Below are 23,143 nucleotides of genomic sequence, written 5' to 3' on the forward strand. Positions count from 1 at the left end.
CTTTTCTTTATCGTATCTACTATAGAATGCTGTTCTTTTGGCCTCTTTAAGGTCAAAAGAGACAAAATGATAATTGAACAGACTGTGGAGATGCAGCATATTCATGAAAAATGATTTTTTTGGAGGAAAACTTGAGGCGTTGAAGCAGAGTGGAAAGACTAGCAAAAGCTAGGTGGTGATTGCGCTGCAGCTACAGAATGCTCTTGAGTCTAGCACTAGCTTTGGAAGGAAGTGTGTGTATTGATGCTAAAAGTACTCTGAATGCTCAGCTGTACAGCCAAGTTTAGACTAATAGGTACAAACCCTGTCACTGGGAACGTTATTCTTTGACTTTTATTGCAAGCCATTCAGGACTTTAATGAGAAATAGTGAACAGTCATTTCTATTTGCACTCTGCATATCCTTCATGATTTTACAGGCTTTTATCTTTTCTTCCCTGAAATGTCTCTCTTTCAAGCTGAAAAACTTAGTTTTCCTTTGTGTTACGCTATTGTTCTGTTGAATATTCTGGGGGTTTTTGGCTTGTTTTTTTTAAAGGGTGATGGGTTGGTATGGAGGGGCACAAACATCAAAACTGGATGTAGTAGATTTATATATATATATAGATAGATTTAAAGAACTTCATGTTCTTTCTGTTTTGGTTTTCTGGTTGCTGAGCACTGAACCGGAGTAGCTCCAAGGTATTTACTGAGTGGTAACAGCTCCTTTAAAACTGTTTGTGCAATACACAGGGTTTGTTTGGTTTTTGGTGGGGTTTTTTGTTGTTGTTTGTTTTCTTTTTTAAAAAAAACAAGGCTAAAAATAACCTTACAGGAGCTGTGCTTTTGCAGTCTGTCCAGGCTTGCCTTGTCCTCCACTGTGTTTCTCCAGAGGCTGTAGTTGTTCCTGCAGAGAGATCCCCTCCCACCCCACCCCCAGGTGGATCTCCAGTTAAATATTGTGAGAACTATAGGTCTGCTACCCTAAAAGTGATCTCAGGTATCATACACCTACTCATTTTTTTAAGGGCATCCTTCACAAATATACAAACTGTGACCATCTTCTAGGGTGGTGCCATGATTTATGGTCCTAAACATACAGGGAACTTTAGTAACTTTAGGGAAATAAAAAATTCTAGCTACTGAAAAGCTCCATTCAACACTGTACAAAACTGTAAAAGTTTTTTTTAATTACTTTCAGTCCATGCAGTGCTAAGGATCCATCAGGAATTACTTAATATGACACTAGAAAAATGTTTTTATTGCCTTTCTCTGGGCCAGTAAACACCTTCCTGCAAAGATCCTGTTGCATGATGAATTTACTGTCCCAGTGCTATGAAGCAATCTCTACTGATAGTGTCAAGGTGTGTTTGTCTCTTTGACCAGAGAAATTATGTGGAAGTTGATGTCTTTTCTCCATTGCCCTTTTTGTACTTGAAAGATACAGCAAGCAAGCAGACTAAAACTGCCCTTAGCATAGGGATCACTGTCACTTTAAGCTTCTTTGCTAACATGTCAAAACATTACTCACCCTGCTGTGCTTCCTCACCACTGGGGAAGGACAAGAGTTCATTAGCTATTAACTTCTGCTATTGCATATCTTTAGGCTGAAATATGTGGAGGGAATGTGATGTGACCCCTTTATGCAAGGCAGATAAAACTTCTGTCAGGATTAAAAAAAAATCTGCGAAATGTAGTTTATAGGTAGAACTAGTGCACAGTAAACCTTAAAGAAATTGTAGAAATGGTAATTTGCCCAGTCATTGAACTGCTTGTCTGTTTGGTCACCTTACAAAGAAGGCATGTACAACAAGTAGTGAAATTATTACAATTTATGATATTTTTGTCCCTTGAGATTTTAGCATGCTCCGAGCATTTTGCCTTCCAAGCAGAGGGATTGTATCGCTCTGAAAGTTAGAACTGTGTCTGATTTTACTGCCTGGACCCAAAAAACCCCCCAAAAAATCACAGGAAGCGCTATAAAAGAACAAAATTGTGCAGCAGCCAGTTGTTTTTGGGGGTAGAGAGTGGGGTGAGGTGAGGGGGAGCAGCTTTAGCATCTTAACTGAAAAATAATTACAACGGCTATAGATTTAGCTGCTGGATTGACAGAAGCCTGTAAGAAGACACATAGCTTCTTAATAAGTATTAGAGGGGGTTATTGGTAATTGAGGTACATTGGGAGCTGGTTATGCATGTTGTTTGTTGAAGAGACATGTACTGAATTCCCAAAGACTCTCTTCTAGAAGGAAGCTTAGATTCAAAAAGGCATCCCAGGAATCTGATATGCTTGTAAGATCATTGGAAAATGCTGCCAAGTGAGTACTTCAAAATACTTTGTGTAAACTGTTTATCGCTGCTGTTCATAGCTGAAGATTCTTGAATGTTGATGAATATTCCTTTGACTTTTGAACTTCAGGGTTGGAGCACTACTGCTACGGACTGCTCATAGTGTGCTATGCAAAGACAGTGACTTGTATGTGAACTTTTTTAAGCTGCAGGACAGTCTAAAGTTCTTTAGACTGTTCTTTTGTACCACAAATGTGAGTGTTGTTTCATTAGGAGGATATGAATTAATCCTCACAGTGGGGAACTATCCTGTCTGGTTGCAGTTAACACTGACATACAGAGCAAAGGTACCTTGTGATTTGTTATGCTTAAGGCCAAGCAGTCCTGGTTAACAGCATCTATTACCTGTCCAGATATGCAAAACAAAAATCCTGGCCATTCTTAATATTATTCAGATACTGATCAAAGCCGAATCTATTGTTGTGGAAGCAGACTTACCAGATTCTTCAGGTTATGAAGTCTTTTGGTCTGTTTTCTTCTTCTGAGTCATAGCATGTATATGGAACCCTGCTTCTTTGAGTAGCAAATGGCTTTAAATCCTGTGCATACACAGTGGCTCAAAGACCTAATGTGCTTAAGTCTGCTCGTACCCTTTCTTCATGGGGTCTTTTTCAAATGACGCTTGCACAATAGCAATCATAGGATAAAAATTCCATGGTTTAGGTTGAGTGGAAGAATGCTTTTGCTTTCTGACTGGAGTTCTTGTTCATGGTTTTAAATAGTTTCATGTCCCCTAACCACTTGTATAAGCTACATCAGCTTTTAAACATTAACATTCATCACAGTAATGAGAGCTTCTTGAGCTGAATCTTACTATGTTTCCCACTGTATAAGTCTGTAGTTCAGTCTCCCCTTATTGAAAGGGACCTCAGAATAAGGCTGCCTTCTCCGTGACATGGTGGGAGTGGAGGAACCCATGATTGAAATAATACATTGGTAATTTGGAAGAATTGTAATATTGTTGTCATAGTAACAAGGGACTGGAGTGTGAGACAACAGGGCTTTTGTCAAAAGAGACTACAGAAAATGGTTTGGGACACTCTAACATGGCATATACAATTGCAGTGCTCCCTGGTGGGCTTTGGCAGAAGGACAAGAGGGAGATTGATGATCAGTTCCTGTATGTGAAGGATACCTCTTCAGTATGTGACATCTATGTGCAGGCAGGTCTGTTAATGTAGTGCAGTCTTCAGGAGCTGCTGTTACGGGAAAAGCTGCCAAAATGAGATAGCATTGTTTGCTGTAAATGCTCTAGGGAATCCTTTCTGCTGACATTTTATATCTGTGCACATGTAGCTGTGATAGATGCTTTCTGAAGAAAATCTCTGAGCAGTGTCAGTCACCCATGTGTGTCTGACAAAGGTCTTGGAGTGCCAGGAGCTTTGAAACAAGTGGGTCATTGACTGAAGTAGGAAGTGCCCTACCACAACATTTTTGAGAGGGCCAAGCATTGAGCTGGATTAATCCTGAGATAAAATTATCTTCAGAAATAAAATCAACAGTAAACTTGATAGCAGAGAGGATGATGCTTTCTACAAATTGGTTGAAAATTACCCTAATTTCAGGTGAGGAAGACTTGTCTGCAGGGTTATGCATGTAAAATGGCTTCCTGTTTTCATATCTGGAACTGGTGGTGCTGAAGGCTTGTAAAACCCGTCATGTTACTGTGTTGCTTACAGTCCTTAAGGCTGTCATTTATATTTGGTATTTGTATTGCTAGAAGTCGGCGGAAATTCAACTTCAAGAAAATAAGTTGAGAGGATTGCCTTGTCTGGGGTTTCGTACACTGTGTCTATTTTGGAAGCTTTCTGTCTTTTAGGTTTGAAATGTATTGACAGTTAATATGTTACAATCTATCTGTGGGTTTTAGACTTTTTCCCAGTTCAAGTTCTTCTCTCCTAAAATTCAGGTATGAAGAAAACTAGTTTTTTTGCCTTGTTTGGCTTCTTCGCACAGGAGAATCTGTAGAGGTCAAGAAAGAAGTCTTTCATGTTTCATTTACAGGTGTTGATTAAATCAGAATCTGGTTATTTGCAGCAAAGGAGGTGGTACAGTAATATGCAAAACACTATTGGAAAACTTGCTGTAGGGCATTTATGGGAAGTAAGGTCTTCAAAAGTACTGGTATTAACTATTAGCAGATTGAGAGGGAGGGGAAGAGGAAGTTGCATATTATCCAGAACAGAGTAATGGGACAGATACTGCTCTTGCAGACACTGAGACTGCTTTCAGGTGACCAATACCAGCTTACAGTGGCTTTCTAAATATCTTGCAGAAATACTTAATCTTATGGGGCTATGCTTCTGATTACTGTAGCAATATCTACTTTTAGCTTCTCAGAGGAACTATGTGGTCTTAATGCAATTCATATGTGGTTTAAAAACAATGCCTAGATACACATGTAGCTGTTAAAGCGTAAATGAGTAAGGCTGAGTCTTGCAGAGTTCTTGGATGTTTTCTTATTCTAATGGAAAACATGCATTAAAGTGTTACTGTAGGATATCAAGGTCTTGCTTGCAAAAATGTGCAGGCAGTTAAATATTATATAGTGAACAAAGGAAGGTGTCTTTTTAATGATTTGGTCTTTCGCAATGTAAAGCAAGTGTACAAAATGAACTACAGGTGACTGCCTACTGAAAGTATCTGAGCGCTTGCCTCTTGTTCTGTGTGGTCTTCACTTCGGCCTTTCACGCAGCTAGGACTCATAATGAACATAGACTCCTGCACTCCAGTAATTGTTTTTCCATGTTTATACAAATGCACCATGCTTCTTAGACAAAGCTGTTCCTTTCTAGGAAAGGCTGGAGTGTCTGATGTGAATGCTGCTGTGTGTAGCCTTCATGTTTTGCTCATGTCTTGTCCAAGCAACCAGTACTGAGTAATGCCTTGGTTAGGCATGGTACTCTTCACCTAGCTATGGTATTGAATGCTGAACTTACATGACAAGGAAGCCAAGAGGTTGAACTGGCTGCAACAGTGTGTTTGTCTTTTCTTGTTGGGGTGATACAAGGATGGCACAGGACGCAAGTGTGACCCAGGAGAACAACTCATTCCGACTGTTCTAACAGGCATCCTTCCCTAGCGTGAGACCCACAATAGTGATGATATCTTACCTGACAGGTTGGGATTTTTGCAGTGTAGAATATTTGCTTGTCAAGGACCTAATGCTAACTAGGATAAGACTTGGACTGCCCTCTATCAACAGGGCATGGTGGTGAGCAGTTCTGGGACTGAAGAACAAATGGATATAGCTCTGTCCTTTAAGAATGGAAAGGAATGTGACAGTTGTACTTAACAACCTGTTCTAAGATAGTGGCCAGGGAAAGTTTCCACAACTGATATATAGTACTGCTAGCTACTCAGTTGTTAGTAGAGTTCTGTGTCAGCTTGAACTTAATGTATTCTTAGCTTCCTGATATTTACATCAAAAACAGGGTTTTTGAGGATACCTATGTCTTCTGGCCAATATGTAGCTTTGGCCACAATTCCATGGACTGATCAGCTTGATATCCCTAAGATTTCATGTACTCCTTGTATTTCTCAAATATTTGGTGACTGTGTTGCTGAGTAATGATGAGTTCATGAAATTGGCACAAGGTTCAAGTTCTATGCAAAATATGCAAAAGTTATTTGGCATGTTGGGACTTCTTCAATCTTAGGAGTATCAGCTCTTAATCGCTTCAAAATGTTACTGTATGTGTTCTGTAGGGGGTGTGGCTAAGATACCATCCCTAAGTTGTATACTGTTGAAAGCTAGTAGGCACTGAAGTTCACCTCTGGAAAAGGCTGTGCTCTTGGATTGTGGCAGTTGTTTTGTTTTGGTGGGTTGGTGCCCCCCCTCCCCATTTTCCCTTTGCCTTGTGCTCACCTCAATGAATGGTGGATTGAGAGCTGCTGCTAGGGTTTGAGTTTTTTTAATGCATATTTCTTCTGGTGCTAAAAAGAGAAACTAGCTTTGATTATGCATGAACTCTTCCTGTTTCAGAAAAATGGTAGATGCAGGACAAGTTCTAAGAAACTTTTAAGACTCATCAGTTTGCTTCTTGAGTGTTAGATTTTGGTGCACTGGGAAATAATGCATTCTGATAGCCACATAGCTAATTCCACATGCAGTCTATCACCTGACTTCCACCAGAATTTTTTTCCCCCCAAACTTCACCTGGAAGAAACGGTTAGCATATGCAGAAGGAGATTGGAATTGGTCTTTTGTTCCTCTTAACTCTCCTCAATTCTTTTTCCTCTTAGGATGCTACTGGTTGACCTGATTTGCTTTGGTGGCTGCTTTTGCTTTTCAAGGACACTGAAAGTAGGGCTCTTAATCTGTGAAGTGGTGTATCAGGTTTACAGCTGACATTTATTTAAATAAAACTTGAAGTAGAAAGGTGAATCAATTCAGAGGAAAGTAAAATTGTGACCAAGCAATGAAGACTTGTCCTTAAAGCAGCTTTCAGCTTGGGATATAAATGAAAACATAAACTGATCAGACAGTAAGGCAGCAGTTAAGATTTCTAGCTGTTCAATAAATACTATACTAAAACAAATGCTTAGAAACTAAGCAGCTGCAGAATTGTAGCTTGCAAGGAAAATAGGTGTGATTTAGTTGTGGCATAGTGAGGCCTCAACCAGTGCTGTCTACAACTGTGCTAAATGTTGGTTTTGAGGTGGGCTTTTGTTTTTTTTTCTTTAAGGCTCTTTTGGTTAAAGGGTCTTCTATTACATTTTGCACACTAACAATGTTTGTGTTCCAGATGACTGCTTGAACACACTTAGGTGTGTGTCTTAAGCCCTTGTGTGAAAAGGGCGCAAACGGAAACATGGGAGGTTCCCTCTGAACATCAGGAAACACTTTTCTTTACTGTGAGGGTGACCAATCTCCAGCAGAAGTTGCCCAGAGAGGTGGTGGGGTCTCCTACCTTGGAGATGTTGAAAAGCTGTCTGAACACAGCCTTGGGCAACTGGCTGTAGGGGGCCCCGCTTTACCAGGGAGGTTGTTCTAGATCTACGGAGGTCCATTTGACCTCAACCATTCTGTGATTCAGTGAAAACAGAGTGCATGTTCTTGGCTGCAAATACATGGGATTAAATAAATGCTTAGTGTACTGTTCTTTATTGCTTGCTAGCTTAAAAAAACTTGTTGGGGTTTTCGTTTGTTTTTTTTTTTAAAAAAATTTTGTTTGGTGTGTGGTTTTTTGGTAACTTAAGTGAAGCTTCCAGAGTTCTTATATTTTGCTGGTTCATTTTAGGTGCCCCAAAGCTTTCTTTACATAGCTTTTGGTGTGGACTGTGTGCTTGGGGGGAGCATTCTGGAATGATGGAGCCATCTCTTGCATGATGCAAAAAACCACCAACAAACAAAATGCAATGGCACTAAGGTTTTGAGATTGCTCTCTAGAAGACTGCATTCTGCATAACCTGTGTATACTTTTGTTTTCTCATTGTTAGCTGAAATGGAAAATTTTAACTTATTCCATCCAAAAAAAGGAAACAGGAATATTAAGTCCAGGCAAGATCAAGGCATTGAATAGCTGTTCATGTAGGCTGAGCAATCTACCAACTCTGGTTCTTTCTCTGAGGGCAGAAGGATATTATCAGCCTGCTGTGGTGCCTGCAGCTTCTGGAACTTTCTGCTTGTTCTCTCTCCCTGTGCATATTTAATCACTGGTAGGCAGAACTGGTGTACCAGGGAGCAATTTTGTAGTGCTTCCTACATACAGAAAACTAATCATAGTTAAGATGCACCTACTTATGGGGAAACAGTTATTGGCAGTCACCGAGGGAGGAGAGAGCCCTTTTAAAAAGATATCTTCTTGCCCTGCTGGAAGAGCTCTGACTGTTACAATGATGCTTGTGGTTTTGGTTGTCTGGTTCAGATCTTTCCCCTACCTTACTTTGATTAGATAAATCTGATCTCTGGAACGTGTAGTTCAAACTTAATTCTAGACTACATTGAATATTTTGCAGTGTGTTGAAGCCTGTTTCTGTGAATTGTTCACCTAAGCTGAACTCTAAGCATTGTTTCCATGTCATGTTTTACTGGGCCTCTGCTCGGTTTGGTAGTTGCGTTCTGTTACTGTAGGAGCTGATGCAGTTTCTGAAGCGTATGGATGCATGAAAACCTGCCTTTCAAGGAGCAGATCTGTGTCAAGAAAGTGAGATATTTGATATGGCTATCTATGCCTGATGGACCAAATGGTCGTTTCAGTCATAAAGCAAGAAGTGCCTCTGCTAGGAGCCATATTCCAAGGTGTCTGCGTGTATAGTCTCCTTGCATATATTGATGCCCCCAGAAGTAGGTGGTATTGCTTATCTAAGGATGAGGAAACATGGAAGCAGGTGCTATGATTTTATCTAGATTACATCACATTTGGCCGAAGTAGAATTTCTTTACTAGAGGTAGCTTTCTTTAACTTAGAAACAACCATTTAAGACCACATGTCTGTGTAAATTTTAAAACCATGGATCTCTAGGAGCTGGCCTGCAGAATTACAATCACAGGAAGGTTTGACTGAAAGGGACCTTTAAAGATCATGTAGTCCGTGCCATGGGCAGAGATAGCATTCACTAGATAAGGTTGCTCAAAGCAATGTCCAACGTGACCATGAACACTTCCAATGATGGGGCATCCACAGCTTCTCTGGGCAACCTGTTCCAGCCTCACAGAAGCTCAAGTAGATGACATCTGTAGCTTTTCCTTTGACTGATGCAATTGCTCTGTTATAGAAGGCTACCAAATTAGTCAGGCATGATTTGCCCGTCTTCCGTGTGTTTTGACATGTCTTCCAGGAGGATCTGTTCCATGGTCTTACTGGGCACAGAGGTGAGGCTGACTGGTAAGTTCCCAGGGTCTTCCTTTTTACCCTTCTTAAAGGCGGGTATGACGTTTCCCTTTTTCCATTTATTTGGGGTTTACCTGACTCTCATGACTTTTCAAATATGATTGAGAATGGCTTGGCAACTGTATCAGTCAATTCTATCAGGACCCTGGGATGCATTTCACTGGGTTCTATGGACTTACGTATATTCAGGTTCCCCAGGTGGTCTTGAACCTGATCTTCACTTACAATGGGAGGGACTTCATTCCACAGTCCCTGCCTTAAGGCTCAGGGGCTTGAGAGGTGTGGGAAGAGAGATTACCATTGAAAACTGAGGGAAAAAAAAAAAAAAGAGTACCACAGCCTTCCCTGTATCAGTTATCACTAGTTCCCGTACCTTATTTATCAAGGGGGGTATATTTTCTTTAATTTTCCTTTTCTAGCCACTGTTCCTATAGAAGCCCTTATTGTTTGCATCTCGTGCCAAATTCAGCTCCAACTGTTCCTTAGCTTTCCTGATCTCATCCCTATGTGTATGGGCAGCATCACTATATTCTTTCCAGGATATATGTCCACATGGTTCCACTGTCTTTGTGTTTCTTTCTTACACTTTAACTTGGCTGGGAGGTCCTTAGATAGCCATGTTAGTCTCTTAGCCTAGCTCTGGCATGCTAGGAAAAGATGTCCTTAAAGAGCTGCCAGCTCTGTTCAGCTCCTTTGTCCCTGAAGGCAGTTTCCCAGGGGGTCCCATCCATTAATTCCATAAACAACTGAAAGTTTGCTCTCCTTAAATTCAGAGTCCTGACTCTATTCTTCGCCTGGCCTGCATCCCTCAAGATTGTGAATTCCACCAGGGCATGACCATTGCAGCTCAGGCTGCCACCAATCTTGACATCCCTAATTAGTTCATCTGTGTTGCTAGGCAGCAGGTCTAGTAATGTTTCTCCTCTGGTTGTGCTGTCTTATCACCTGGATTAAGAAATTATCCTTGACACACTCCAAGGGTCTCCTGGACTGCTTACCATTTGCTGTGCTGCTTTTCCAGCAGATGTCAGTGTGGCTGAAGTCCCCCAGCAGGATCAGAGCCTGAGAGTATGATGCTTCCTGTAGTTAAGTAAGAACTGTTCAACAAGCTCCCCTGGATCAGGTGGCCTGTAGCAAATGCCTACCGTGAGGTTTCCTTTGTCAGTTTGGCCCCTAATTTTTAACCATAAGCTCTCAACTTGTTCACTGCTGTTTTTCAAAGGCAGCTCTGTGGGGTCAATCTTTTTTTTTACATAGAGGACAACTGCCTGCTCCTCCTTCCTTGCCTGCCCTTCTGAACAGTTTCTAGCCATTGATTGCAGCACTCCAGTTGTGTGCTCATTGCCACCATGTTTCAGTGACAGTGATAGGATTGTAGCTTTCTAGCTGCACAGAGGCTTCTAACTCCTCCTGGTTGCTACCCATGCTGCATACTTTGGTATAGAAGCACTTCAGCTGGGTCGTTGACTGTGTCACCTCTTTAGAGGAACTTGCCCTAATGCCTTTGAGGCATTTCATAGGTGTTCTTGGTTCCTAATATATTGGTAGTCCCTGGCTTTTCTCTGTTGCTCAAAACTCCATCACTTTCCCCTGCTACTTGTCTGCTGCTTTCTCCTGCTGTCAAAAATCTTGTTTCTGTCTATGCTGTTGGAGAGTGCTGTTCTAATTCCTTCTACAATTTTTTGTTTCAGCATAGTAGGGCTCTGTGTTGCTTTTGTCAGCTTCTGTTCATCTACTTCATACTAATGCAGTCGGCATATTTGTCCCTTGCTCTGTCTGGCCCCAGCAAAGAACAAAATCAACATGCTTGTTTATTGGGAATAAAACTGTTGTCTGGGGTAATGGGAAACTGGGATGCCCTGAACAAGGGAAGTCGGGAAGGCAAAATAACGGGAAGTGCTAGGAGCTGACATTGACCCAGCAGGACTTTGGCTGGTAATGTTAGATATACTTTTAACTAGAATAACAAAATGATCCTTTTCAACTCCTGTCACTGGCATGTGTTCCTGTACTGTCCTTTCTTGTGCCAACCAGAGCATGTCATGTCATTGCATGATGAACTGGATTGAGCAAGTGAACACTCTTCTAATCTGCCTTGTTGCCTGATGAAATGTTTGCAGCTACCCAAAGCCAGGGGGGCAGCACAGGACTGGGGATGGCTATTCTGCCATCCTGGTTTAGGTGAAACTGTAGCCTGTGATAGTGCTGTTTTGCAGGGGGGAGGTTTACAATTCTTTGCAGTTCTTAAGTGATTTTTGGTTTGCCCTTTTTATTTTTTATTGGGAGGGGGAATAAAGGCTTGTGTGCTCTCCTGCTCTCTGCCTTAGTGTTGTCTGTTATCATCCTACTAGAGATGTTTCTTATTCCCTTGGAGCTTGGTGTTTGAACACTCCCTTCTACCCTCCAGGCTAAGCACTGTTCTACATGGCCCCTTTGTCCCAGGGGTGTTGAGACTAGTGGACGTAATTTCTCATCTTGGTGAGGTCCTTAGCCTTTGCTTCAGAAAAAGCAGCTCACAGCCCAGAAGAGTCCACTCCAGTCTGCCATCTGAGCAATAAAACCCTACAAAGCAGCTGTGGTAATGCAGGTCTTTGAAGTCTTCGGCAGTTAACTGTTGCAGACACCTTTGCTGGAGATCCAGTCTTTCTGCAACTTCCCCTTATTTGTCCTACCTGCATCCATGGGGGCTTCTATTATATTTCTCCCTGAATTCCCTTAGGGCTTTAACTGCTCACCCTGCCTTTATTCTTCCTTTTTGTTTCTTCTGCATGTTCTTTCATGTTTGTGTCTTTCTCTTCTACCAAATGTATCCCTGTCCTTCTGTCCCTGAACTGCCACCTGATTATCATCTCTCCTTACCAGTAAACCACCTGCAGTGATCTGAGATTTGTCTGGTTATTGCCTCTACCCTACCCTGATGCCAAAGTAAATCCTTTCTCTGCTTAGCCTCTCTGATCCATAACCTTATCTTCATTCAGCTTTGGTGGCTTTCACTATAGAGCGGCGGTCAAGAGCATAGGACCTGTTCCTCTCCTTTTTTCCAACTCCTTTTAGCTGAGTTGGCAGTGGTGTTTGAGGCTGTGGATGTCATCAGGTCAGGTAGTGATACGCAAACCTTTAGAGCTATAGTGCAGCCTCTATAGTGATAAAGGCTGATGAATATAGCCTTTTAATCATGCAGCCAAGACTGGGATTGCTGACAGAGATGGAGGTTAATCAATGATACAGTTATGGTTAATGTCATTAGCTGTATCATATATTCAACTTTATGAAGGTGAGTAGGGTGCTGCAACTTTTTTGCTATATGACCCCATATAATAAAGGTGTATGTCTCTGGTAACTTGCCAAAATGGCATTATTAGATCTGAATCACAGAAGCATAACTTCTAGGCAAGAAACTGTTGTTCTTGTAACATGAGAAAAGCTTCAAAACCTCAGTGGTTTGATTTACATGTAGTAGTTAGGGGAGAAGTTGCATTTAGCATTGGCTGAAAAAAAAAAATTAATAGTTTGGATTCCAGTGTGTTGTCTAGATATTTTCAGAATATGGAGGTAAATGAACACATTGGTTTTTGTCAAGTATAATTTGAGAACATGTCCTGCATGGGGCTAGTACTGAGGTGTGTGTGTTTCTGGGACCTAAGGTTAGTGAGAGACTGACCAGCTTTAAAAGTGTCCTTTAGAGAGATGGAAGATAGTGCATATGCTGAGTCAGAAGGAGGGCTTTTTCTTAGGCTGTCTTCTTTGTGCCTTGATACTTTAGGAGTAAGTAGATACAGCTACAGTAATATGGTTTGGAAAGGACCTTTGGAGATCATCTCTAGTAGGTGAAGTTGAAATGGGGGAGAAAGGATATATACTAAAGTTAGGGTAGCTAGAAGGGACTGCCAGCACAAGGCAGTAGGACACAGTGATAAAAGAACTGGTGGGGAGAGAGGAGGCAATGGTAGAGCTGTGAGAAACGGAAGACTCTGGAAATGGAATTAAAAGCAGTAGGCAGCTTTAAGTACAGGTACTTCTGGAAGGTCTGCATGTTGATTTTGCATTTTTTCATTCAACAGTCAAAGGTTTGAATGTGTCCTTTTTTGTACTTAAGTGCATCCAATTAGAAACCAAATGTGAACTTTTCCATCAGCATTCCTGTAATTATACTCAGGAAGCTTGTGGTTGTTGGGCCTAGACAAACGATAACGGAAGTACTCTGATCATGCCTGATGTTGGAACAACCAAATTGATTTTTATTCCCATTCTATTCCTATTGTATTTCTGTCTTTTGATCAAAAATATTTTCCTTTGGTGCCCTTTTAACTGAGGCTGTATTAAGGAGGAAGAGCTAAGTACTTGGGTGATGGCTTGTTTATAGACAAACTCCCTTTTCCCCACCCCTTCCCCCTCCAATAAAGCTTAGTTCTCCCATCTTGCTGTATAGCTACAAGGAAACTTTTTACCATACCTTGTTGGTGAAAATGTGAAGGTCGAAACTGCCAAAAGTAAAAATGTTTGTTCCTCGTGGGTTTATAATTTGACCGCCAAATTGAGGGTACAGTTGGTTAGCTTCACAGTTCAAAATACCTATGCCAGGAGGCTGTGGGCCAAGTGTTTAATTTTAGGATTCATCTTGCTATAGCAAGTTGGCAGTAATCCGAAATGATTTGTGGCTGTAGTTCATGCACTGTGAAATACTGTAACTTTTTTTATTTGGTGGGAAGAATGTGGCCTCTCATCTCTAGTACTGATCTGGTATGATAGCAGTGTAACTAAATAAAGCATTTCAAATGGTTTGTGAAGATCAGAAACTTAAGTATTGTAGCAGTTGCAGTGAGAGTAAAAATATAGTTCCATACCAGTCCGTGTTTGTTCTGTAGTTCAGCTTACAGGACATTGATGTCCATATACAATATGAAGATTCAATTAAAAGAAGAGTTGCCTTACACTGTACAGTAAGGTCTGTAGAAAGGGCAAGGATAACCAGGTAATAGTATTGCTAGATTATTAAGGACTGCAGTACAGAAAAATAGTACACCCCAATGTCCTGGCTGGCCAGAGGAAATAAACTAGCATATCAAAAAATGCTAATTAACAAGGTTCCAGGAGTGAATTTGTGTACACACCATCCTTACCCTTGCCTGTTAACAGCAGTCTCTTGATAGAAACTATTGCCACATATTCTTTTCAAGTGACTTGGAAACCATCCTCTAAAACCTGTGTGCAGCGTTTGAAATCCAAAATAGCTACAGTTAGCTAGAATGGCTTGTTCTGTTGTGTAAAGGAAATGTTTTTCTCAAACAGGAGATATGTCTTGATGCTTTTACACATCCCTAGTGCATTGAAAAGGAAATTTAGAGAGACACTGTCTAGATCTCAGATACCCTGTGGTTAGAAGAGTCTTTGTCGTGGGCTACAGTGCTAAAGGTTTTGAACAGGCAGGAGAACATTCAATTAGAAGCTACCTGTGGTTTGCCAAGTGTAAAAGTACAGCTGCGTTACACCAATAGGCTAAACATCAAATGCTGGATTTCTTTTGTTAATTCATGTTGATGACAACATTGCACACTTGGATATCTTTTTGTGAGGTTATGTACTAAAAAAATACAGAGAGGATAGAATAAAATAGTCGACAGGAAATGTAAGAATAAGATTGCCTTTGTGACCTGAATTTGCTTCCTTTATTCTAGCCTTGGCTGCACTGACCACGAGATGGTTGAGTTCAGGGTCCTGTGTGGTAGAAGCAGGGCGACAAGTAGGATTACATCCCTGAACTTCAGGAGAGCCAACTTTGGCCTCTTCAAAGACCTGCTTGGAGGAATCCCATGGGCTAGGGCTCTAGAAGGTAGGGGGGTCCAAGAGAGCTGGTCAGTGTTCAAGTATCACTTTCTCAAAGCTCAAGATTGGTGCATCCCTATGAGGAAGAAGTCAAGCAAAGGAGCCAGGAGACCCGCATGGATGAGCAAAGAACTTCTAGGAAAACTGAAATGGAAAAAGGAGGTACACAGTATGTGGAAAAAGGGACTGGCCACTTGGGAGGAATATAGGAACGTTGTCAGGGTATGCAGAGATGCAATGATGAAGGCCAAGGCCCACTTGGAAGTAAATCTGGCAAGGGATGTCAAAGATAACAAGAAGGGCTTCTTCAAATACATCAGCAGTAAAAGAAAGACTGCAGACACTGTGGGCCTGCTGCTGAACAAGGTGGGTGCCCTGGTGGTGCAGGATGATGAAGGCAGAGTTACTGAATGCCTTCTTTGTTTCAGTCTTTACTGCTAAAGCTGGCCTTCAGGCATCCCAGCCCCCAGAGGTGAGAGGGAAAATCTGGAGAAAGGATGACTTTCCCTTGGATGAAGAGGATTGGGTTAGAGATCATTTAGGCAAACTGGATCCTCACAAATCCACGGGCCCTGATGAGGTGCACCCACGAGTGCTGAGGGAGCTGGCGGATGCTGTCGCTAAGCCACTCTCCATCATCTTTGAAAGGTCCTGGAGGACATGAGATGTGCCTGAGGACTGTAGGGTAGCGAATGTCACTTTGGTTTTCAAAAAGGGCAAGAAGGAGGACCCAGGAAACTATAGGCCAGTCAGCCTCACCTCCATCCCTGGAAAGGGTATGGAACAGTTAATTCTGGAGGTCATCTCCAGGCATGCAGAGAAAAAGAAGGTTATCAGAAGCCATCAACATGGATTCACCAAGGGGAGATCATGCTAGACCAACCTGATAAGCCTTCTATGATGGCCTGACTGGCTGAGTAGATGAAGGGAGAGCAGTGGATGTTGTTTATCTTGACTTCAGCAAGGCTTTTGACACTCTTTCCCATAACATCCTCCTAGGTAAGCTTAGGAAATGTGGGTTAGATGAGTGGACAGTGAGGTGGACAGAGAACTGGCCCAACAACTGAGCTCAGAGCGTTGTGATCAATGGCACAGAGTCTGGCTGGAGGCCTGTAACTAGTGGTGTTCCCCAGGGGTCTGTGCTGGGTCCAGTCCTGGTCAACATATTCATCAATGACCTGGATGATGGGACAGTGTAACCTCAGCAAGTTTGCTGATGATACCAAGCTGGGAGGAGTGGCTGATACACCAGAAGGCCGCGCTGCCATCCAGCGAGACCTGGACAGGCTGGAGAGCTGGGCCGAGGGGAACCTGATGAAATTCAACAAATGCAGGTGTCAGGTCCTGCCCCTGGGGAGGAACAACCCCAAGCACCAGTACAGGCCGGGGGCTGACCTGCTGGAAAGCGGCTCTGCTGAGAAGGACCTTGGAGCACTGATGGACAGCAAGCTGACCATGAGCCAGCAACGTGCCATTGTGGCCAAGAAGGCCAACGGTATCCTGGGATGCATTAAAAGGAATGTGGCCAAGCAGGTCGAGGGAGGTTATCCTCCCCCTCCATTCTGCCTTAGTGAGGTAACGTCTGGAGTATTGCATCCAGTTCTGGGCTCCCCAGTTCAAGAAAGACAGGGAGCTACTGGAGAGAGTCCAGCAGAGAGATATGAAGCTGATCAGGGGACTGGAGCATATCACTTATGAGGAAAGGCTGAGAGACCTGGGTTTGTTTAGCCTGGAGAAGACTGGGGGGGGGGGAATCTTATCAATGCTTAGAAATATCTAAAGGGTGGGTGTGAAGAAGATGGGGCCAGACTCTTCAGTGGTGCCCAATGACAGGCCAAGGGGCAATGGGCACATGTTGGAACACAGGAAGTTCCACTTAAACATGAGAAAAAACTTCTTTCCTGTGAGGGTGACAGAGCAGTGGAACAGGCTGCCCGGAGAGGTGGTGAAGTCTCTTTCTCTGGAAATATTCAAAACCCACCTGGACACAATCCTGTGCACCCTGCTTTAGGTGTACCTTCTCAAGCAGGGGGTTGGACAAGATGATCTCCAGAGGTCCATTCCAACCCTTACCATTCTGTGATTCTAATACAGTCCTTGTTATATGATTAGTTTCTTCTCCCAAGATGCAACTGCATTAATTTCACAGGGTAGATCTGTCTATAGGACTGAATAAGGGAGCTGTCTGTCGGACCATATCCTTAGCTGTTAGAGACTGGAAGGGTTATGAAGAGTGGGATGAGTGATTGCAGAGTCAAGAAGGATAAGTCTCATGGTTATAGCAATTGAGTTCTGACAGGTTCTTTTTCTGAACCTAATTTGGCTACTACAAGTGCATGTTCTATAGGCAGTCACTAATTCAGAGTTTTTGCAGGGAACCAGCTTAAGCACCATTAGTCAATTTTTAATGTATTTCCCTAGGTTTTGAGAAAATTAAAAACCTGACACAGAAATGGGATGTTGAAAGCCATGCCAAAACCCTTCATGGTTCATTAGCATGACTGGACAGGTTAGATACACTGTATAATCCTTTGTCATTTTAGCCAGGAGAGGAGCTGAAAGCAGTACTGTGTTGTCATTTTCTGTGTGTGCCAGCAGAAGCAGCAGGGGAGTGCTCTTGCGTGGTTTGCACAGGACTGAAGAATTAAGACACTTGTAAATCTGCGCTTCTGTTTTAGCATCAGACTCAGGCAATTGCAGATCCCTTTGACATCTATACACCTGTTACCTCTTGTTTTTCAGAGTCACCATTCTTGCACCGTAACCTGCCTGAGCTTTGCTTTGCATGCTATTCAAAACCTCCATGCTCTGGCCAAATCCCAGTCATTCATCTCTCCTGGTATTTCTTCCTGGACTTATCTGAGCTATTATCTCTTCCCCTGCCACATTTTCTTGTTCAGTTCTCTCCGCTAGCTCTTTGTCCTAGGCTTTTTGCCATGTGAGTCCTTCACTGGCTTTTCATCCGGTCTGTGGTGTTTCATTGTTTTGTACCGCCTGCATTCTCTTGATAGGCACTTAGTTGCTGGTTCCTGGTTCCCTCTTTTAGGGTCCTGCTCTTACCCTGATGCCTTTTGGGACAAAGGGCCTCCCTCTCCTCTGGAATATAAATCCACTAGCATGGTCCAAAAGAATAGAGACAGGACATTCTGAAGAGAATGTGTCTCTCCATACTTACTTTCTGTACTGCCTACCGTGTTTGAAAAATCTTCAAAAAGTCCTGTTCACCACCTCCTGCTTGAGTGTGCTCAACTGGCTTGTGAGGCTGGCTCAGAGTCAAACCTGTCCGTGAGTAAGATCTCTAAGGGGGTGGTAGCATGTATGGCCAGATGGCATCTTCAGAAGCGTAGGTGCCAGATCTTAACAAGCTTCTGTGAGCACGTGCTGGCTGATTTCTGTGGCCCCCCCGCCCCTTGGTGTCTTTGCCATGAAATAGGGGGAAAAAAACCTACCACCAAACAAAAAACCTCCAAGGAAAATCCCAATCTGCCTACTTGGATCTCCTTTCAAAAACATGAGACACTTGCACCTTCTTGGCAAAGCATAAAATAAGTCAATTTACTTCATTAAAGCACCAGACTTAGGCAAAAATTCAGCTTAGGGCAAGCATGTAACATAGCATCCTGTAAGCTTAAATATATGAAACTTGGCAATGTTAGAAGTATTTAAAGTCAGAAATGTATAAGAGGTTTGAACAAAAACAATACTACCAGTTAAATTTTTAATTTAGAAAGAAGCTTATTTCTGAATAGCCTTTTGCTGATTTAAGTGATATGTGTAATATAAATTGGTTATGTTTTTTCCTGGAGACTCCTGTTTGTGAAGTGTGTTTGCACTCTAAGAGACAAAAAGCGTTTGTAAGTATTTCTTTGTCTTGACTCTTCCAGTCCAGCTGTATCTCAACAGACATGGTTACATGAGCAACCATAAATGTCTGCTGTTTTTATTATTTGTCTCCTTAACATTGACTTTCTGCACCTCTGTACACTGTCTAGTTATTCACACTTGTGCAAAGTGGGTAACTGTTGCTCTGAATTTGTAATATGTTGTGCTTGTTTTGCACAACATTTGGGGAAATGGGGAATTGGGGCCCTTTTTGTCAGACCTCTGATGTCGCTGTGGGGTTTGTTTTCCAATTGTGTAGAAGATGATGCCTTGATCTTGAGAGGGAGTGGTCTGAATTGCATTGCTGTTATGTTGTTTCTGATCAAAAGAGTTCACAGGTTTTCCTTTTTTAATGAGCTTTTCTAGATGGTAATTTACTGTATCAGTGCCTTCCTAGCCATAAGGTTGCATACTGCAATCTGAGTATTTTTAGGTACTTGAGTTTTTATGTGTTAATAGGTTTAGTAGGAGAAAGAAGTACCAGTGAGAATAATAGCCTCCTAACATCCAGACTGCAGGGTACCAGGTTACACATCTTACCCTATTTGTTACAGTTCTTGAAGGCAAGCCGGTATGCTGTGGTTAAGATTTTGTGTGCAAACGATGAGCCACTGAAAGGCTGGAATATTACTGATTTACAGAGGCAGGGTGACTTGGGATATTCGGCAGGAAAAGGAACAGGAGTGGTAACAAGCAGCAGTAGTGGTAGTAGAGGCAGGAGCAGGCTCCACAGTTAGCACAGTGTGAGTCAGGGAATGCACAGCTTCCTAGCGAGCTGCCAGGAGGAACCCAAAACTGAGTATTGCAAGAGATTAGGGTTCACATTTCTCATGCAAAGTCATGTGACCGTACTATATCTTAACTTGCCAACTTAGCCCTACTACTGAGAAGATCCTTTGCTGCAGTGCTTAACCAAAAAAAAAAAAGGCGGGGGGGGGGGGGGGGGCAGAACAGAAGGAAAAATAAAGAAAATAGTGCAATGTGTGTTTATGCCTACATCATGCCGAGGAGACACTTAACAGTGCATAATCTCTGTATCCCTGAGGTAAGATACTGTTTCTGCTTTCCCTGCACAGTGCTGCTGCAGCACGGAGCTGATCCAAACATTCGGAACACCGATGGGAAATCTGCGCTGGATCTGGCAGACCCTTCAGCAAAAGCTGTACTCACAGGTAAGATTCATACATCTCTCAGCAGCGTTACCTGTAGTTCATTTTGTATTTATAAGTTCAGCATCGTAAGAGCCTTCTGCCTTTTTGGATTTTCTGTTGTGTAAGAGCATTTTAAAACTGTCTTTTACCAGATTTTATATTGATGTAACTGTCATGCTGTGCTGCTGTAGGTTTGCTTTTTCTACTTATGCTAATGCTGTAATTTTCTGTTATCACATCATTCATTATTCACTGTGTTTTTGTGTTTTTTTTCTTTTTAACTGCTACGCAATATACAGTCTGAATACAAGCCCCCAACTCCTGGAAAAAAAAGAAAAAAAATTAAAAAATCAGGTCAATTGTTTTAAGACCTTCACTGTTGAGCAAGCAAGGACATTTGTATAACTATAAAAGTACATGTGATCTGAAAGGCAACCTGCTACCGATTGCGGAGATCAATAGTTAACATTCTATTTTGCTGCAGATTCACATGCTACCCTTTCCTTTCTCTTCCTCATTAGTCATTTTAGGTAGAACTTTCTCACCCACCAATTTTTTTTCTTTTTTAGGGGCTATTAGCTGCTAAACAATATGTTTCATGAAAATATTCTACAGATACAACTTTGTTTTTACACAGCTTTGTGTTTTTATAAATTGACTGTTGTAGCATACCAGTAAGCATTAAAAGTATAATATAGTAGCCTGTCAAAACTGTATCAAGAAATACATGGTCCTCTGTGCTGATTTTGACATTTAGGAAATAATGTTTAGAACAAAGTAATCTTGGATTTTAAAATATGTACAATTAGATTTGTAGAAAGGGATTCAGTAGCTGAGGTTCATCTGAAGAAATAGCTGTTTTTTTCTTTTGCCTTTATCTCCCCTATTCTGTCTCTCTTGTTATTGACAGCTTAATTTATAGTTATGTACTATGCAACACTCATGTTCTTTCTTCAGATTATGTTCAGAGCACACCAGCTCCCTTCGCTTTGTCAGGAACATTTCCTCATCTTTCCAGTGCGCTGACTGCTATACATAATTATCTACAGCTCTGCAGTGATTTGAGTGTGCCTTTGGAACAACGCACTTTAAATACATATGTCTTAGTTTAATTACTCAGTGTCAAATTTAAACATGTTCCTACAGTGTTAACAGTAATGTTAACTGTGCTTAGCAGGTTATTCTGACTTTTGGCTGTTAATGGGTACAGTTGTACAGACTCTGAGGGTGGAAGAGGCACCAGGGAGTCAAGGTACCTTAAAGGTGTTAATGGTTATTCAGCACGTAGTTGTAGGGAACTTGGTATACGTACAGTCTGGGGGGTCCAGACTCTGAGCTGCTCAAAGGTCAACTTCAGAGGATAGTAGGAGAATTGTGAAGTCACCATCACAGACATTCCTGTCTGCTCCACTAAGTTCTCTGCGCACTAGATCACCACCTTGTGCTTTAGGCAATGGAGAGGGCAATGTGCCATAGCAAAGAAATGGAAAAGAATTAGAAGTAGCCCTCTCAGAATGTCCTGCTGAGTGCAGAAAGTGCCCTGTGTCCCTGGCCTCACCCCTAATGCCTTGCACATGAGCATTCAGTGACTACAAGCTTCTGCAACCAACGGATGTTACCAGGTTGTGCATATAAATACACATACACAGAGCCACTTCTGCTTCTGTTTAGGTGTTTTATTGTTCATAAAAAGATGTAATTTCTGTATGTGTTTATTCTTCCTAGCAAGAAAAATCAGCTTTTGGGTTTACCAGCTCTGTCCTCAAGGTGGCTCTTGGCTACGCTGGGCTCTCTGTTCTGTACACCTGAGCTGCAAGCTGTGTAAACAGGGTTTGAGTCAGGCTTAGCTGCTGTATGATTCACAATAGCTGAAAAAGCTGACATGGGATGCCGTTTAAATAGAAGCTTTCTATTAAGAGCTTAATTTTTCTGGATGCTGCCCTGCTTTTTAGTATCTCTGTTAGGCTTCTACTTTCTCATGTACTTTCCTAAGGTCTTTCCTTCAGGTCTTGCTTCTTCCCTCTGGAAGAAGGGGGCTTAAGGGATTTCTTAGGATCTATCTGGCTTGGGATAATCTTTAGCTACAGCAGTGCTTTGCAATTAGGTGCATCAGGACTTAAAGGTATTACTGGATTAAGGATGAGTAGAAGTATTTAATGTTGAATGGTGGGATTTTGGAAACACTCATATTTAGAGCTTTTAAAAGTGGAGTGATTCTGAAAGCACAATCTGTAATTGTCACTGTTAGTATTTAAATGGCATGCGTGCCAAGGCTGTTCTCATGATGTTATTTTGAGTTCCTTTTTCTATCAGTGTCTATGACCATAATAGACTTCTCCACATTGCTGCTGTTTTGACTGTTGGAGAACAAGCCTTCTCTTACTATTTTTTTTGACCAGGCATTTGCATAAGTTCATGCACTGATATTAATCACTTTGCGAATGAACTGTGATTATAGTTTCTCTTTGACTTCCAATTCAGCAAAAGTGAACTGAAAACTTGTTGGTAATTTAAGTATCTTTAGTTTGACAAAGAATTCTGCATGTGTTTTAAAAGGGACATTCCTGCTGTGTGAGAAGCATTTCTGGTGTTCTGGCAGCAAATGCTGAATCCACAATGATTTGTTCTTTTCTGTCTTCCAGTATAGAATAATGTATATCTTTTTCTCCTGAATTACAGAGAGGATATATAATGCAGTAGTTTCTGTGATGACTTCCAGCCATTTTCATCCAACATTCTCTTAAAATGTGTGCTTTATAAAGGATACGTAATGCAAATGAAAGGCTAATATTTTGATGGAAATAGATGTTGAAATTTTTTTTGTAGATTAAAGTGAATTTTATAGAAATTAAACACCCAATTCCAGCTTCTTAAAAATTGTCATTGGGGAATCTGCTTTTTGCTACTTAAACAGGAAAGTAGTCTTTTTTCCCTTCTGCAGGATAAGCAGCATTTGTGCAAGCGAAGCACTTAATGATTGAGAGGGTGAATATTTTTTGTTTCTTCTTCATTAGCGTCCCTTACTGTTCGTGAATCAGGTTGTCAGATAAGGATTTTAATCCTCTTTTTCTCTAGGCTGAAGTGGTAGTACAGACTCCAAAAACGTGTCGTATCTAAAAAACAG

At 41.7% G+C, this 23,143-nt stretch overlaps 1 protein-coding gene across 3 annotated transcripts in view; it reads left to right on the top strand.

Moving 5' to 3' along the window:
- Positions 1-23,143, top strand: part of TNKS (tankyrase) — a 149,195-nt gene that overhangs the window by 14,715 nt on the left and 111,337 nt on the right. For all 3 annotated transcript variants that reach the window (XM_064449900.1, XM_064449901.1, XM_064449902.1), the window contains one exon: positions 19,945-20,040. In XM_064449900.1, coding sequence (XP_064305970.1) covers positions 19,945-20,040 — 96 coding nt within the window. The remainder of the gene's footprint in view (positions 1-19,944; positions 20,041-23,143) is intronic.

Source organism: Phalacrocorax carbo, chromosome 4 (genome assembly GCF_963921805.1).
Source record: "Phalacrocorax carbo chromosome 4, bPhaCar2.1, whole genome shotgun sequence".
Classification (NCBI taxonomy): Eukaryota; Metazoa; Chordata; class Aves; order Suliformes; family Phalacrocoracidae; genus Phalacrocorax; species Phalacrocorax carbo.